Source organism: Galleria mellonella, unplaced genomic scaffold (genome assembly GCF_026898425.1).
Source record: "Galleria mellonella isolate WM207_F2 unplaced genomic scaffold, CSIRO_AGI_GalMel_v1 utg132, whole genome shotgun sequence".
Taxonomy (NCBI): Eukaryota; Metazoa; Arthropoda; class Insecta; order Lepidoptera; family Pyralidae; genus Galleria; species Galleria mellonella.
The window spans coordinates 1,832,895-1,847,784 of record NW_026441989.1 but is presented as its reverse complement, the minus strand read 5'-3'; the positions used below and the strand labels follow the sequence as shown (position 1 = coordinate 1,847,784).

General features: G+C 30.0%; 1 protein-coding gene across 1 annotated transcript in view; it reads left to right on the top strand.

Annotated features, from left to right (window-relative positions):
* The window catches only part of LOC113518348 (neuronal acetylcholine receptor subunit alpha-10-like), an 85,923-nt gene that overhangs the window by 16,750 nt on the left and 54,283 nt on the right, over positions 1 to 14,890 (top strand). The window contains exon 2 of the mRNA XM_026903222.3: positions 14,467 to 14,606. Within this exon, the coding sequence (XP_026759023.2) occupies positions 14,467 to 14,606 (140 nt within the window). The remainder of the gene's footprint in view (positions 1 to 14,466; positions 14,607 to 14,890) is intronic.

The following is a 14,890-nucleotide window of genomic DNA, read 5'->3' as shown; positions in this document are numbered from 1 at the left end:
ATATTTTAGGACAGCTAGTCAGTTTTCATCATATCAGCTTTAACTGTCCACTGCTGAACATAAGCCTCCCTCTTGGGGGATTTTGCTAGTAGTTGCTACGCTTGGCAAGCGGGTTGGCAACCGCAGTTAGGCCTTTGCTGTTGTTTTAAGAGGGACGCTACTGTCCATCACTCTTTCTCTCTTAGCGGCTCTTACGATACCCACGGGAAAGGAAGGGGCTGCCTATTCTATACACGGCATGTGTCATATAATATTTCTACAGTGGCTTTCTATCTTTGTTTTTGTATAATTATTTGATTATTCAGTTAATATAGTAACTTTCATAGTTCATCATATTTTTTATCAACTTACTTTTAAATGCGTGTTTATGATTAAATGATAAAAAATACTTTTAATTATAAGAAACATTAATCAAAAGAGAAACGCATTATGAAACTTAAAGAATTAATTCATCATGACTTGGCATTCGTGATTGAACGGGACATTGAATGGGAATCGACCATAAATTTGGACAAAACTTAGCTGGAAATATTTGCCAAAATTAATTCACTAAATGATCGTAAAATTTACTTAAAACTTCGCCTTTGCTTGCAATATTTATGCGCAATTGTGAGATTTTATGTGTGAGTTTGATACAGCTCTGTCCATTATGGAACTTTATAATGGGGTATTAGCATATTCTTGCATATACAGGATACCTATTTATAGTTAAACGACTTTGTTGACCTTGGGTTTACTAGCTATTTTTTGTTGTTTAATATATAATAGAAAGAGCCCTTAAGATTATAGAAATAAAAATGTTTAATTTATTTAAAGAATCAATTTAATTTACATGTATTATATCCATATGATATAAATGTTACGAAACAAAATTACATTATGACAGAATAATATTAAAGCTAAAAAGTTTTTAACATTTCAATTGACTTTTAAAAGAGATTTTAATTCATCCAAAATTTTTTTGTCATTATATGTAATATAATTAAATTCGACGAAAATGATATTCTTATAGGTATGTCAGTTAACTTTCCAACTGATTAAAAAATTTACCTCCCATCATAAGATCATAAGAAAGTTAGTCGAAAATTCAATGTGAACTCAAAAAATCGTAGTCTTAAACCTAAATGGGTGCTTTTATATATTCTGTGGTCGTAGTCGTAATCTACCGTCCTCTTTAATAATATACCACCTCGGTTTTTTCGCCATTTAATATTTGTAAATATCCGTCCCGAGAAATGACCAACTTCTCCAACCAATTAACTTCTGTTGACTTTTCTCGAGCTAAAATAAACAACACTGTAGTATTAATTGTTTACAGTTTGTACAGTAAAATTCTCTTAACAGCCAAAGTATGCTTTTACTTCTTCGTCGGCATACGTATTTTGAATTTTATTACCTCAACATTTTTATAGCAGTGTAAACATAATTTAAGTGAATTTATAGAGTAGGTATTATAATTTAAGGTTTTACATTACTTTAAATGGTAAACAAATTATGTGCTGCGATATTATTTAAATAGTAAAATAAAATCACTGTCTACATCTGTTTGTTTCTCCTTTATTTCTACTAAACTATTTTGGTACAGGTTTCATTTTAACTAAACTTTTGTATAAAATAAATAAATTCAATGTTCTAAAATCAAATCGTGAAAAAATATATTTTCATTACTTATTCTGACAAAACGTTAAAAGATAGAATATTAATAATAATATACCATGTGAAGCGAGAGCGAGTCGCTAGTCCTTAGGTGTAATTGGAAGCAAACTTAGATACTTGGTTTACGTCAACTCAAGTGGAATCCGTCATCTCTCGTTTCTTTTAGTACCACCTAACGCTGTCAAAAACTTTTTTACCTTAAGCACAAATGACCTATATACCTATATACAATGTTATATTTTATAATATATAATAAAAAAAATCGTGTTTATATTAAAAAATGAAGCCAGACTGTTCTATAGACATCATAACTAGTACCATTAGAACCATGGTTTTAGATTTATTATGTTATATTCAGTGACTATTTACAATATTTTAATATAATAAAATCTTTTATTTTAAACATATAAATAAAGCTTTATTAAATAATTTTAATATTTTTTTAATCTAACGATCAATTAGTGTAATTATAATTTAAGATTTTAGGATTCAATCATGGTAAAAATACAGACGTAACATAAAATACAGTCGAATTGAGAACATCCTACTTTTTGAAGTGGATTGAAAAATGAAAGCAACTTTAGTCGCGTAGAGGCGGTTATCTCTAATCACCGTAGGTACGTATTCACCCTTTTACTTCTTCCTTTCCTTTCATCCAAAAAACGTTTCCTACGGAAATTCCGTGAAAAATCAATCTTTTATTTTGATTTATTTTTACTCATGTGTCTAACACCAGTTACACATCTTAGTTTTCATTTTTATATAAAAAAAAATTACTCTACACAAGCATATAAAGTTTTAATCCTCTTTCCAAGTCTCCAAAAGTAAAATTGAATAGTATTAAATAATTTACCAACTTGACTTGCGTATCTTCATCAACTTTCGAGTTAATCGAACAATTTAAATTTACATCTTCATACAACTTCAATCTCCTCTTAATTTTGTTTGAAGTTTTATGAAATCTTTTATGTCAACGACTACATTCTTAACTACTATATCTAAGGGCCTATATTTATAAACTTTTTGTCTGAAATAAAAATAAAATAAATAAACTAAAATAATTCAAATCTCTAGTTATTATCCACGCAATTCATACCTGAAATCTTTACAATGTAGGAAACAATGATCAAACATTTTTTACATGTAAGTTGTATTAATATTTATAAGCGATTAAGAATATTATCCGACTTTATACAAGTATAAGTCCTGCTAATACAAATGTAAAAGTTTGTACCGATCTGTTGGATATTTGGATATATGTTTTTCTATTACATATAAAAACCTAAATAGGAGTTAATGAGATTAGGCACACAGATAGCCCATTACTTAAAGTATTTTTTATTAATAAAAGAGATGACAGGTTGTCTAATGGATACTGACAGCCCATGAATACTTGCAAACAAGAAAAGTTACCTACTGGTGTTTTGCTGACATTTAAACACATAAAATACTTTTATCAGAGGGAGACTTTGTATAAAAATTGTTTGCTGGGGTACCTTTGTCCCATTCGTGTTTCAACTGTGAAGCAGTTGTGTTTGCATGGCTGTGTTTCGGTTTGAAGGGTGGGATGTGGCGTGAATTTATAGGGTACAGAGGAATTACATCTGAGTCCAGAGAAATGGCAACGCATAAGTGGTATCATGGGCGAAACAGTATACTCTGTTATGTTCATGGTACTGCTCATGTCGCCGGTGGGCCGTCAGCTTGTTTTCCATTCTAAGTTGTATAAATAAAATCTTAAATCAAAGTAAACCTGCGGGTTATTGCCAGTATACGAGATAGACCATCTCCGAAAATCTATTGAATTGGAAGAATTAAATCCAGTCTAGGCCAATCTAGTTTTATTTGAGTCTATTTAACTTGTGTACCTGTTTCGGGGTATAGCTAAAGCTTATACCTACTATAATAATTTATTTTATTTTCTTACTATCAGTCTGGATCAATAGACTGTTACTGAATATAGGCAAGTGGTGCGTAAAAAGGTCTTTTAGTGGGAGAATTCTTGGCCTTTACACCTTTAAATGTTTTGTATCTGTGCACATATTGTTTTCAAATTCATTGTAGCACTACGAGTATGTCTACCTACATACAATAATAAAATTGCAAAGGTCGTAGAGTCTGTACCTATATCGAGATTTTTTTTCACGAAAAATATCTGAGAAAGCAACAACAAGCAAGGGAATATCAATCGTTTTCAAATTGTTTGTAATACCTTATGAAAATTAAATTAATTTTGTCTACTAAGTGGACGAACTTGTGGAACTGTGAAATTTTTGTCTTGAAATTTTATAATTATAGTTCAAATTTCGAATATAGATTATTACTAAAGTTTACAGAAATTGCATCTGTTGTAAGCTGTATAGGTATTTATTTTGTAAATTACCAAAAATAGATGCGGTTTTTACTTCTACGTTGTGTAGTTATTTGTAACTGAAAGTTTTTGTTTACTATGCTAAGACATTACTACTTAGTAGGTAATAAAATAGCTGGTTTAAAAACATAAATATTTATATAGAATCGTAGATAACTCAAAGGGTTATGAGTTAACGCCGGCGCACTTAAAATTCAAACTGACGTTGGGTGAAGGTCGAAGGTCATCAGGGTCACTAGTCTTTGCAAGTTTTATTAACTTTTCTATTTTATCGGTATTTATTCAAATAATGTTTTTTCCTTATTTTTTTATACTCAAACTGGAATAATATTTTTAGCTTCTAGTTATTATTATCAATACTTGAACGAGACCGAGTTCTCTAAAAATAGAAAGATCTAAAGAGACAGTAATAAATGCAATTTTTTCCTTACTAATATTTATGTTTCAATATAAACACATTTTATTAGTTACATTATCCTTACTATTCTTTACCAATATTATATGTAAAAGAGAAATTGTTTGATTGCTATTTATTGATGCTTTATGTTCCCCCAGTTATTATGAAATTTAACACATCCATTTTATTTGGAATAGAGAAGGATTTAAGCTTATGAGATTCATATAGATAGAGCATCGGGTATTGAAAACGAGTTAAAATTTAGTTAAATGGACGTTTAACTGACAAAATTTTAACACTTAGTTTAGAGAAGTGTTAAAATTTAATTAAAACGTTTTAAAATTTTCCCGTATCTGGTCGAGTTTTTAAATTGGAAATAGGAACTATTTTTTCTAATATATAAAAAATAAACATTTGTACGTATTGCTTACAAATTAATATGCACGTGTTAGATATTTATTTTAAATTATATTAATTTTATTAAATAATAAAAATCAGACTAACTACTCAAAATATAATAAAACGTTAAAATTGTTATTATTACCAAATTTGGTAATAAATTATTCTTGTAATGTATATAGAACACTAATTTATATTTTAATTAATTTTATAATTATTTATTATCATGATACTTAAATGAAAAGTAATGAAATTGTAAGAACACGTGGTCTCACTGACTTGTTCACTCGAATTCAGCCCTGTAGATATAAAAGATTGTTATTTGGGTGGGGAGACACTTGTCCAACCATTGAACAGAGCGGAGCTCCCTGACGAATCAAGAGTGAACAAGTATAGTAAACCACATTGTCATTATATAAAATATATCACAATAATTGGAAGTCCTAAAGAAGCTATAGCTAAATAAGTGTCAATGGATTAACAGAAGTTGGGTATTTATGTTATATTATTTGTTATATATCAAATACAAAGTAAAATAAGTAAATATATGATTTAATAATATGATATCTAAAATAAATGAACTAAGTGAACTTGTGCATCATTTCTATTTATCACTAAGAGGTTCACAACCTTTATATTGCTAAAGAATATACCATATTTATGTAAAATTAGAATTACATAATTAAATTATTATATAAACAGATTACCCTACAGTAACATACTTATATATTAAATATTATAAATAATAAGTACAGTTTTTTTTCTAATTTGATACATATATTAATTAAAATGGCGGCCAATCCAAAGCACTCATACTGATAGTAAAAATATACATCAATATGAATCATTACGCATAATTTATCTTATCTTTTCAAATATGTTCGTAGGAATTATGTAATTTTTTAATTTAACTCTGTTATATAATTTTTCTACATACTGAGTACATTATGGTATCCCTATTCAAGCATACATGGATAACAAAGTTGACCTGTTTTTGGTAAAGTATTTATATGGAGACACTCTACTAATATAAACTAAGGATATAAGCTACTTACTTCTTTTCTTTTGGTCAGTCAATATATTCTTAACACGTAGATGAATTTACGAGTAAAAACTATTATAGTATAATTATAATATTACATAGGTATACATACTAATTATTAGAATATGATTTCAAATTTTATAATATTTATTTGCCATTCAGTTTAGTTGTATAAAAAATATTAATAATATTATTATATATCTATATATTGTTTATGCTATTTAAATTGGCAAACAAGCTGACAGCCTACCTGATGGAAAGTGATAACCGTCGCCTATAGACTTGAGTAGGACCATAGATACAACAGAGCGTACTGTTTCGCCCATGATATCCCCCATTCGTTGCCATGCCTGAGGACTCAGGTGTTATTCCTCTGTATCCTGTAAATTCACTGCCATATCCCACCCTTCAAACCGAGACACAGCCATGTAAACACAACTGCTTCATGGTAAAAACACGAGTGGGACAGAGGTGCCCAAGCAAACGTCTTTTGTACAAAGACGCCCTCTAGTATTATATATAATATTTAATGTCCTCGAATTCAAACCAAAATCAGTAAGTATCTATATCAAAGAAGAAAAAAAAAACATCTATGTTTTGATAACATTGTTATAACGAAATGCAATTTGGTACAACGGTGAGCATTATTTTTTAGGGCGTTATTGGCAACAATATGGACTATTTTGCGTCTTATATTTGACATACGTTGTAATATCTCCGTGTTTCTGCACGTCTGTATGGATACATCGCAGTAAAACCGTCATATATTTTCTATTTTCGCAAGATCGCTCACAACATTACGATATCACATGTATAGATAGACACACAGCAAGCGAATGATTTATTTTCCTTATTGTTTTGTAATTTAGAAATCTATTTATACGCTATTCACAAGCATATTAAGTTGATGTCGAGAGATCCCTATGTGATATATTACATTGTGAAATATAATTTCACTTTTAATTTTAAAACTTTTAGTACATTTCAATAATACTACTAATTAAAATGTTTCCGCAATATTTTATATTAAAGTATAGATAGATAGATAAATAATTTATTTGCAATACTTACGACACACGCATAATAAAAAACATACATATCAAAAAAGAAGTAAAAGAATTTTGAACCAAATTTTTTTTGTAAAGTGGCTAATATAGGATAAAATAAGAAAATACATATTATGCAAAAAAAATATTAAAATTAAACGTTATTATTATTTACATACCCTCCATAGATTATCGTAAATATATTCCGGTTACGCGGAGGAAGTCGGGAGTAAAAACTAGTATAAAATAAAAATTAAAGGAGTATAGTTATAGCATGCTAATTAATTAATTAATTTTATTTAGCCTGTATATATACTCGTATTAGCGTTAATTTATTTATTTTATAATTTACAACACTATTTATAAAACAATAAATACAGTAAATTTTAATGAAAAGTGATACAATTTTAATTTTCTCTCAAAATCCTACATAAAGTTTAAATATAAGAATAAATATATTTTCTTCTATGATGTCTATGTACACACACATAAACGGAAACTAACGAAGTTACTGTGTTTTTTCATTCTATTAAAAACGAACATAAGTTTTAAAAATAAAAATATAATATTTCCTTTTGGTGTAAGTCCATATAGTCAGGTTAACTAATGTATACTTTATAATTTGAATGTTAAGTTATATTATTAGTTAGCCTTAAGATCACAAAATAATATTTGTTGACAATGTCAGTTATAATACTGGATAGATTCCTAAGATCCTACAGGGTCCTTTCATTAGAGCTTAAACACAAAGTAATTAAGTAAATTTGCATCTTATCTTGCGGCACCCCCCGTAGTCGTAAATGAGTTATAGATTTGTACCGGCTTAGATTTTACGAAGGCACATTATTCAATTTAAATTAATTAGGAGATTATATCTCTTATTAATGGTTTGATTAATGATAATTACTTATAATATTAATATTTAAATAACCCTGAATATTAGATAGCTTTATTTTTTTTTAAATACATAGAAAATACTAAAACCGATACAAGTAACCATGTTCATATAGTTAGCATTGTACAGGGATCGAATCTGCAACCTGTGACGGTTCGCCTATAGTACAATAGGTTTAATACCATAAGTACATAGAAAAGCAACAGGGGTTCCTATGGGTGACCGCTGCGAAAGCTGAGCTATTTAATATAAACAAACTTTAAAGTCAAGGTTCACAATAGCGTATAGAGAAGACGTTACCATATATGAAATATTGACACAGAAGGGAAACTCCTTTGATGTGTTTTCAAAGAGTAGTGGATGTCACAAGAAAATTAAATAAATTAAACAAAAATATATTATATCTTATATATAACCAAATTATAGTTTACCTTTTATCATCAGGTGTAAAAAGGATGCATACAACACAGTTTAATAAGGTTTATGAGAGTCTTTAAAGTTTTATAAATTCGATAATCAATTTAATAGAAAATACCAAAATACGTTAACATATAATTAAATTGAATTTGAAGAAAAGTTCAGTTCGAATAATGGGCTAAATCTGATTATTGAAATATCTACCCTTCGGTGAGATAATCTATGACGTTACTAGGTGAGAAAAAAAAAAAAGAAAAAGAGGAGAGCCGGCAGATCGGCGGGCGCGCGGGAGTCGCTTTTTAGGAATTGCGCAATAAAAAAGAGGAAGAAAAGAAAAAATGGCGCGGGAGTCGTGTTTTAGGGATGGCGCAATAAAATAAAAAAATAACTAGGATATAGATCTAGGAGGGACTGGTTCGATGAAGGGGTTTGAGATCTTAGTGTATCACTATGGATTAAGTGTGTGAAATTAATCAATAGAAGACTGGAGAATCCGGTGAGCTTGTTCCATTTATTACTACGTAGTTAGATTTTTGACTGTGATCGCAGGCAAAGTCTATACTTAATATTTTTCCCAACAACTATTAAAATACGTATTTAGTCGAGTCCATATACCTTTAGGTAATGCGTATATCGTTAAATGCAATCACATTTGAACAAAGTTTACATCAATATAATTTACGTACTTACGTTATTCTACTCATATACAAAATCCAATTATATGGTCGTTTGATAGAACTTCATCAATTTGATTCAATGTTCTAATTGTCCAGTTTTGGAAAATACTTATTGAATCAACTATTGAACTATTACAATACTAACTAGTTTCATATCTAGTTATTATAAAGTATTTATTTATTGAGGATAATAGACTGAAGTGACTACGATCTGGTCTCATTGCTGGGGAAACAGCCATTGATGGGAGAGAGGGGTTGTTGAACCCTGTAAATGCAAGTGCGGTGTGGGCTACCTCCATTGTTTGGAGTGACTGTTTTATGTGTATTGTGGGGCCGTTCCTTATGTCAAATCAGTCGTGGGTTGGTGATGGTTGGGACGAATGATGATGAAATATTTGTATTTATTACACTACTACAGTGTTGGTTTAGAATATCTATTCATACTTAACGCTTCATGGTGAAGTGTTTTCATACCATTACTCGGTCGACCAGACTAATGATTCTTAGTCTATATTTGATTATCCATGACTACATGTGGGGATTTGTTTTACACCAGATGTACAAAGAGACAGCTTAACTGTTGTAAGTGATTTTATGTGGATGTAATACTTTTAATACATTATTGTGTTAGTAGATAAATTCATGTGACTGTGGGGTGTTTATGGTAAACAAGCCTGTATTGTGTAAATAGATATTTTGTCTTGATTTATTATAAACTTTAATATTGATTTTATTGTAGTAAGCAAGCTGATAATAACAATTCTGTATGTATTACTGGTTTCTAATAATATTTAATTATGCTGATATTATAGGTGTGGATTTATTTCCTAATGGTAATAAATGTACTAAAGGATTCTCTGACTATAGTTATTCTTAACTAGGTAGGAGGTACAGTATAAAATTAGTACTAAATGACAAGTGTGAGTTATTTATTATTTATTATATTATTTTACTCATATTTAGGAAGAAAGTTGTCATGGCGATAAAGTTTGTATGTGTGTTGTTTGTTCATGTTATATTGACTAGACAAGTTCAGACAGGGTTAAAATTAGTGAATCTTTATTGGATTTATATTTAATATACATATTTTGAATATTTATGGGAATAGAATGGAGATATACAAGTAGTAAAATATAATATTAGTATTTTATAAATTTAATTACTGAGTTATATGTTTATGTCGGACTGTATCCAAGGAGATATTATCCTATTAATATCAAGTTAGGACAATTACTTTAAATATTAATAAAGCAAACATTAACACTGATTATTCACTTCTTTAATAAATTTACATTAGAGGTTAGGAATCAAATAGATAGCATATTGGGAAATCTTCACCACACATGTATTTGAGGAATGTTCTTGATAATTAGTACTGTATGTATATATTATTGCAAGTACAATTGCAATAAGAATGTTAAACTTCTAATCTTCTGTTTATTCTTGAATTTGAAAGTAAGCTTGGCTACTGATATGAATATAAAACTGCATTACTGGATACTATTAATTATTTCTGGTGTAAACCATGATTATTTATGTCACTGATAATTTAGTTGTATATTACGGTTGATATATGATGATTTTATATTTAATTATATTAAACAAATACAAATAAACTTGCTAGTATTTGTTACGTTGACAGTTGTGATAGATAATCAAAATTCAATTCAATACATCAATACGTCATTCAATACGTCATTAATGTGACAGATGTCAAACAAAAGGAGATTATACACGTTATGATTCTATATCTAAGTCTATAGAAAATTTATATAATTTTCTTTATTTATAATAACTGTAGGGGAAATATTGGAATTATTTATATGAGAAATTTTACTTAAATGATATGATAATTATTTAAAGACCTAATTTCTTAGGGATTTAATCATGATGATTTAAACACTATTGTTTATCTGAGAAATCCTCTTAGTAAATAGGTTTACTAAGACACTAAAAGGAAGTAGATATAGTATAACTATAGTACAACTACAATAATTGTATGGGACTTACTGTCCTTTCTATACAAATATATATTTAATCTATGTCTTTTACATTATAATTATACAATATATTGCCTCTACTACTACAACATACACAAATAGGACTTATTGTCCTTCCTATATACCTATATATATAATAATTGACCTGGCACTTTATGTGTAATTTATCAGTACTTATGACAACAACCAATTAGGACTTATAGTCCTTTCTATAAAGCTACATAATTATTTAATCTGATTATTTCACTATGTGATTAATCAAACCTCTACAAATACTACAAAAGATCTCTATTCCTCTCAACACAATAATAGCTTGTTGGACTTAGTGTCCTCAAACTTATAGAAAACCCAACTGGTTATTTCACGAGACGTTGTTAACTTGTGATTAATCAGTGTCTTTTAAAGGACTTATAGTTCCTTTAGATATATCTCTCTGAATAAATAATTGGTTAATTCACAATGTGGTTAATCAACAATAATATTATATATAATTGACTGGACTTATAGTTCATTCAATAGCACTCATTACTTTTAGTAGCTCTCGACCTATGGGTTGGACTACTCGTTCTTAGGCTCCGGCCTAATCAACAGATTTAACTTGAACCTTGAGTATTCTTGGTATTAAGTAAATAATATTAAATTGACAATGCTATGTTATGATATAGCAATTATCAACATTATATGGCTTGGCCAATTCCAGGGTGTGGAAGGTATCCCCTATCACACAAATCTTCATCTCTATCGGATTGTCTTCACAGGTGATCTCTAATGTCACATTATAGGGCCGAAGGGTTATGTCCCAACAAAGTAAGTTCTGGTGTCTGGGTGATCTCGCTTCTTGGTCTGATCTCTTGTGGATCCGAATGGAAACCCCCATTGAGTAAGCTCGTAACAGGGTGACGCTGGGAAACAGTTTCGTACTGTTAGTGGGTGATCTCTATGTCGCCATATAGAACTGAAAGGGTCATCACCCATGAGTAAGCTCTCGTGTCGGAGTGATCCTGGGATTTCAGTTCCGATCCGTTTGGGCAAACACTAATTTATACTGGAAGCATTGGGGCTGGTGGAGCCACTGTAATGTTCAAGTAAATGTACTTATGTTTGGTTTGGAACTGAGAATACTCATTCCCTTATTACCATCAGAGTGCATTAATAAATAGTAATACCCTTCCCTACCTTTTAGTTATAGATAGTTGGAAAGTCTTCCACTGGTCCGGGCGTGTGAGGGGCCCGACCGCTTTTTTTTTATTATTACAGTTATTCTGTAATTTACTATTAAATTAATATATTATATTCTAACTTCCTAGTTACATGAATTATGAGTATAATTCATTAATTATTCTTAATCCTTAAATATTTATCAATCATCTTCATTATTTAACTCCTGTCATATACCAATTAAAGAACCTTTTGGTTATTACACACACAACGGGTCCTACATTACTAGACGATCACACATTTATTTATCTGGCCAAATGATCAAGTGTTCTGCTATAAGATCTGTTTAATATTATGTGTTTATTGTAAGGTTTTTTAAGATTCATAAGATGTTTAGGGTGTATAAGGTAATATAGGTATGGGCTATATTGAGGGTGTTAGGCCTTTCTTTAGGGTAGATTTTCATTATATTTTCATAGATTTCATTAGGTAAAGCCTTCGTAGGCTTTTCTTAGGCTTTGTAGGTTTTCCATGTGTAGGTTAGTTTAGAGGGTAGTTATTATATAAGGGGTGACACATAGGGAAAGGGGGGGGACCATCACAAACCATTTCAAGTTAAGTCAGTCTATCAAATCCGTACACTATCAATAGTTAGGCTGAATTCTTGAGGTCTTAAATATTTTACGCAAAAACAGGCTGGAGTTCTTTTTGGGGAAATTGAGCTAAGAATTTACTCAAGTGTAACCTAAAAAGCGTGCATGTCTTAAAACCGAAAATTGTAAACAGGTTAAAATTTTTTATCAATTTTGTTTCAATAAAAATATATCGTCAAACTATTAAAAATTAAACCTAAATTTGTTGCTTGAATCCTACACAGACAAGATCACTAAAGACGGCTAGTAGAAAACAACCGCGAATAAAAATAGATTTTACCAATATTGTAACGTAATTTGCTTCCGATCCTTTGGAGAAAGAGAAACACAAAATGCAAGTCAGCACAAAAGGATACAATTACTGTGGGTATTATTCATAAAACGTAAAACATTTTCTTACTTTCTTTCAAATCGTGGGTTTAATTCGGAGGAAAGAGATGGAATATTAATATCGAACTCTCATAATGGTAAAGAGAAATAAGAAAAAGAAAATATATTTATGGTTTACTTGGGTCATCATACATATTACAGCGAGTAGGGTGTATACCCACCAGAGTCAAGCATTACATCAGTGAATAACTTAAGATGTAACATGTCATGTAATTTTCCATTTGTTACATTACTCACCCTTCTCACGAGAACGTCATATTCCTCGGGTTTCTGACTATCTCTACATCAAACTTCATTTACATAAAATTGGCTATAAAGTCCTCCCTAAACGATCAAGCATGCTTGTCAAGCATGTAAATCTTTCGCCTGAAAAGGGATTGCAGTCCCAAGTGTGAGTTTAACATAGATTTACGTTACTACTGTGTTTGCGTTAACGTCGAATAATTTGTATTGAAAAGTTGGTTGGGTCCCTAGTGGATATTTCGGAAACTGTGAATTAGATACAAACCCATCGATGTAAATGTGAGCGCAGTTTTAACGTAATTCTTTATACAACTCGTATCAGCCTCTGTGTACTGTGGCTGGCTTTGTTTAAGTTTATGTATGGGCACAGATAATATAATACTATATGTAGAATGTGTGTTTTTGTTCTAATTGTGTTTTTGGCTTTAAAAAACTGTATTAAATAGCTATAATTTAAGTTCAATTTTAGGATATCGTAGTGAAAATGCCTTATTATGGTCTCGGCATAGAATGGGCCACTCCTTCCTTTCCTGTAGGTGTCATAAGAGGTGACTAAGGGAACTTAATAGTCGAAGGATAGGCAGCAGCGTCCCTTTTAATACTAATTGTAGTTGACATGACATGACGTAGCGAAATTAGTGCGTATAGCGGCTACCTAAGTCTTTAGGAATAGCAAAAATAAGAGTAAAGGAGTACGATGGAAGTTACAGTGTATTCTGTGATATCCATGGTGTGGTCTGTTCATGACTGTAGGTGATATTTACAACTTTGAATCTGGTGAGCCATTAACTTCTTTGCAATTCCTAGTCGATCGATATCGAGTCGTCTATCTATACGATGCAAATATCTACCGTATTTACTTTATTATTTTTGTAATTGGTACAATAAACTGAAAAATATATGTATATTCTGAACTGATTTTGATAATTATTTTTTAAATTGTCTGTTTAAACTTTTTCTTTGAACTCAGCTGAATGAAAAATCATCCATAAAAAACAAAACCTTTAACTGACATCTTTTTTGAAAATGATTTCTTATTTACCTACTGATGTTTTGTTATTCGATCGATCGTACTAGTATATACAGTTGTAAATAGGTTTTACGACATTGTTTTTCTTTCAGTGGTTTGGTGCTGTGATGAGGAGTATCGACTAATTCGACACCTGATGCAGAAGTACGACGCGTCCGTCCGTCCTGTTGAGAATTCGTCACATCCACTATTGGTCACTTTCGGCGTCTCATTGCACCATATTATTGATGTTGTAAGTAACTTGTAATATTTCTACATATTTCTATTTGTTCATTTTTGAAATACTAGTGGCTCGCTCCGACTTCGCATGGTTTCTTTGAAAATAAAATATAACCTGTATTACTCGCTAATAATGTAGCAATAGATAAAAAAAAATTAAAATTGAGAGATTGAAATTATATTTTTAAAAGTAGTTTTAGATAAATTGAAAAACTACTGTTAAAAAGTATATTACGAACAAACATAAAAATAATTAAACTGTTCCTTTTATTAGTTTATAAAATCTAGTATCTAATA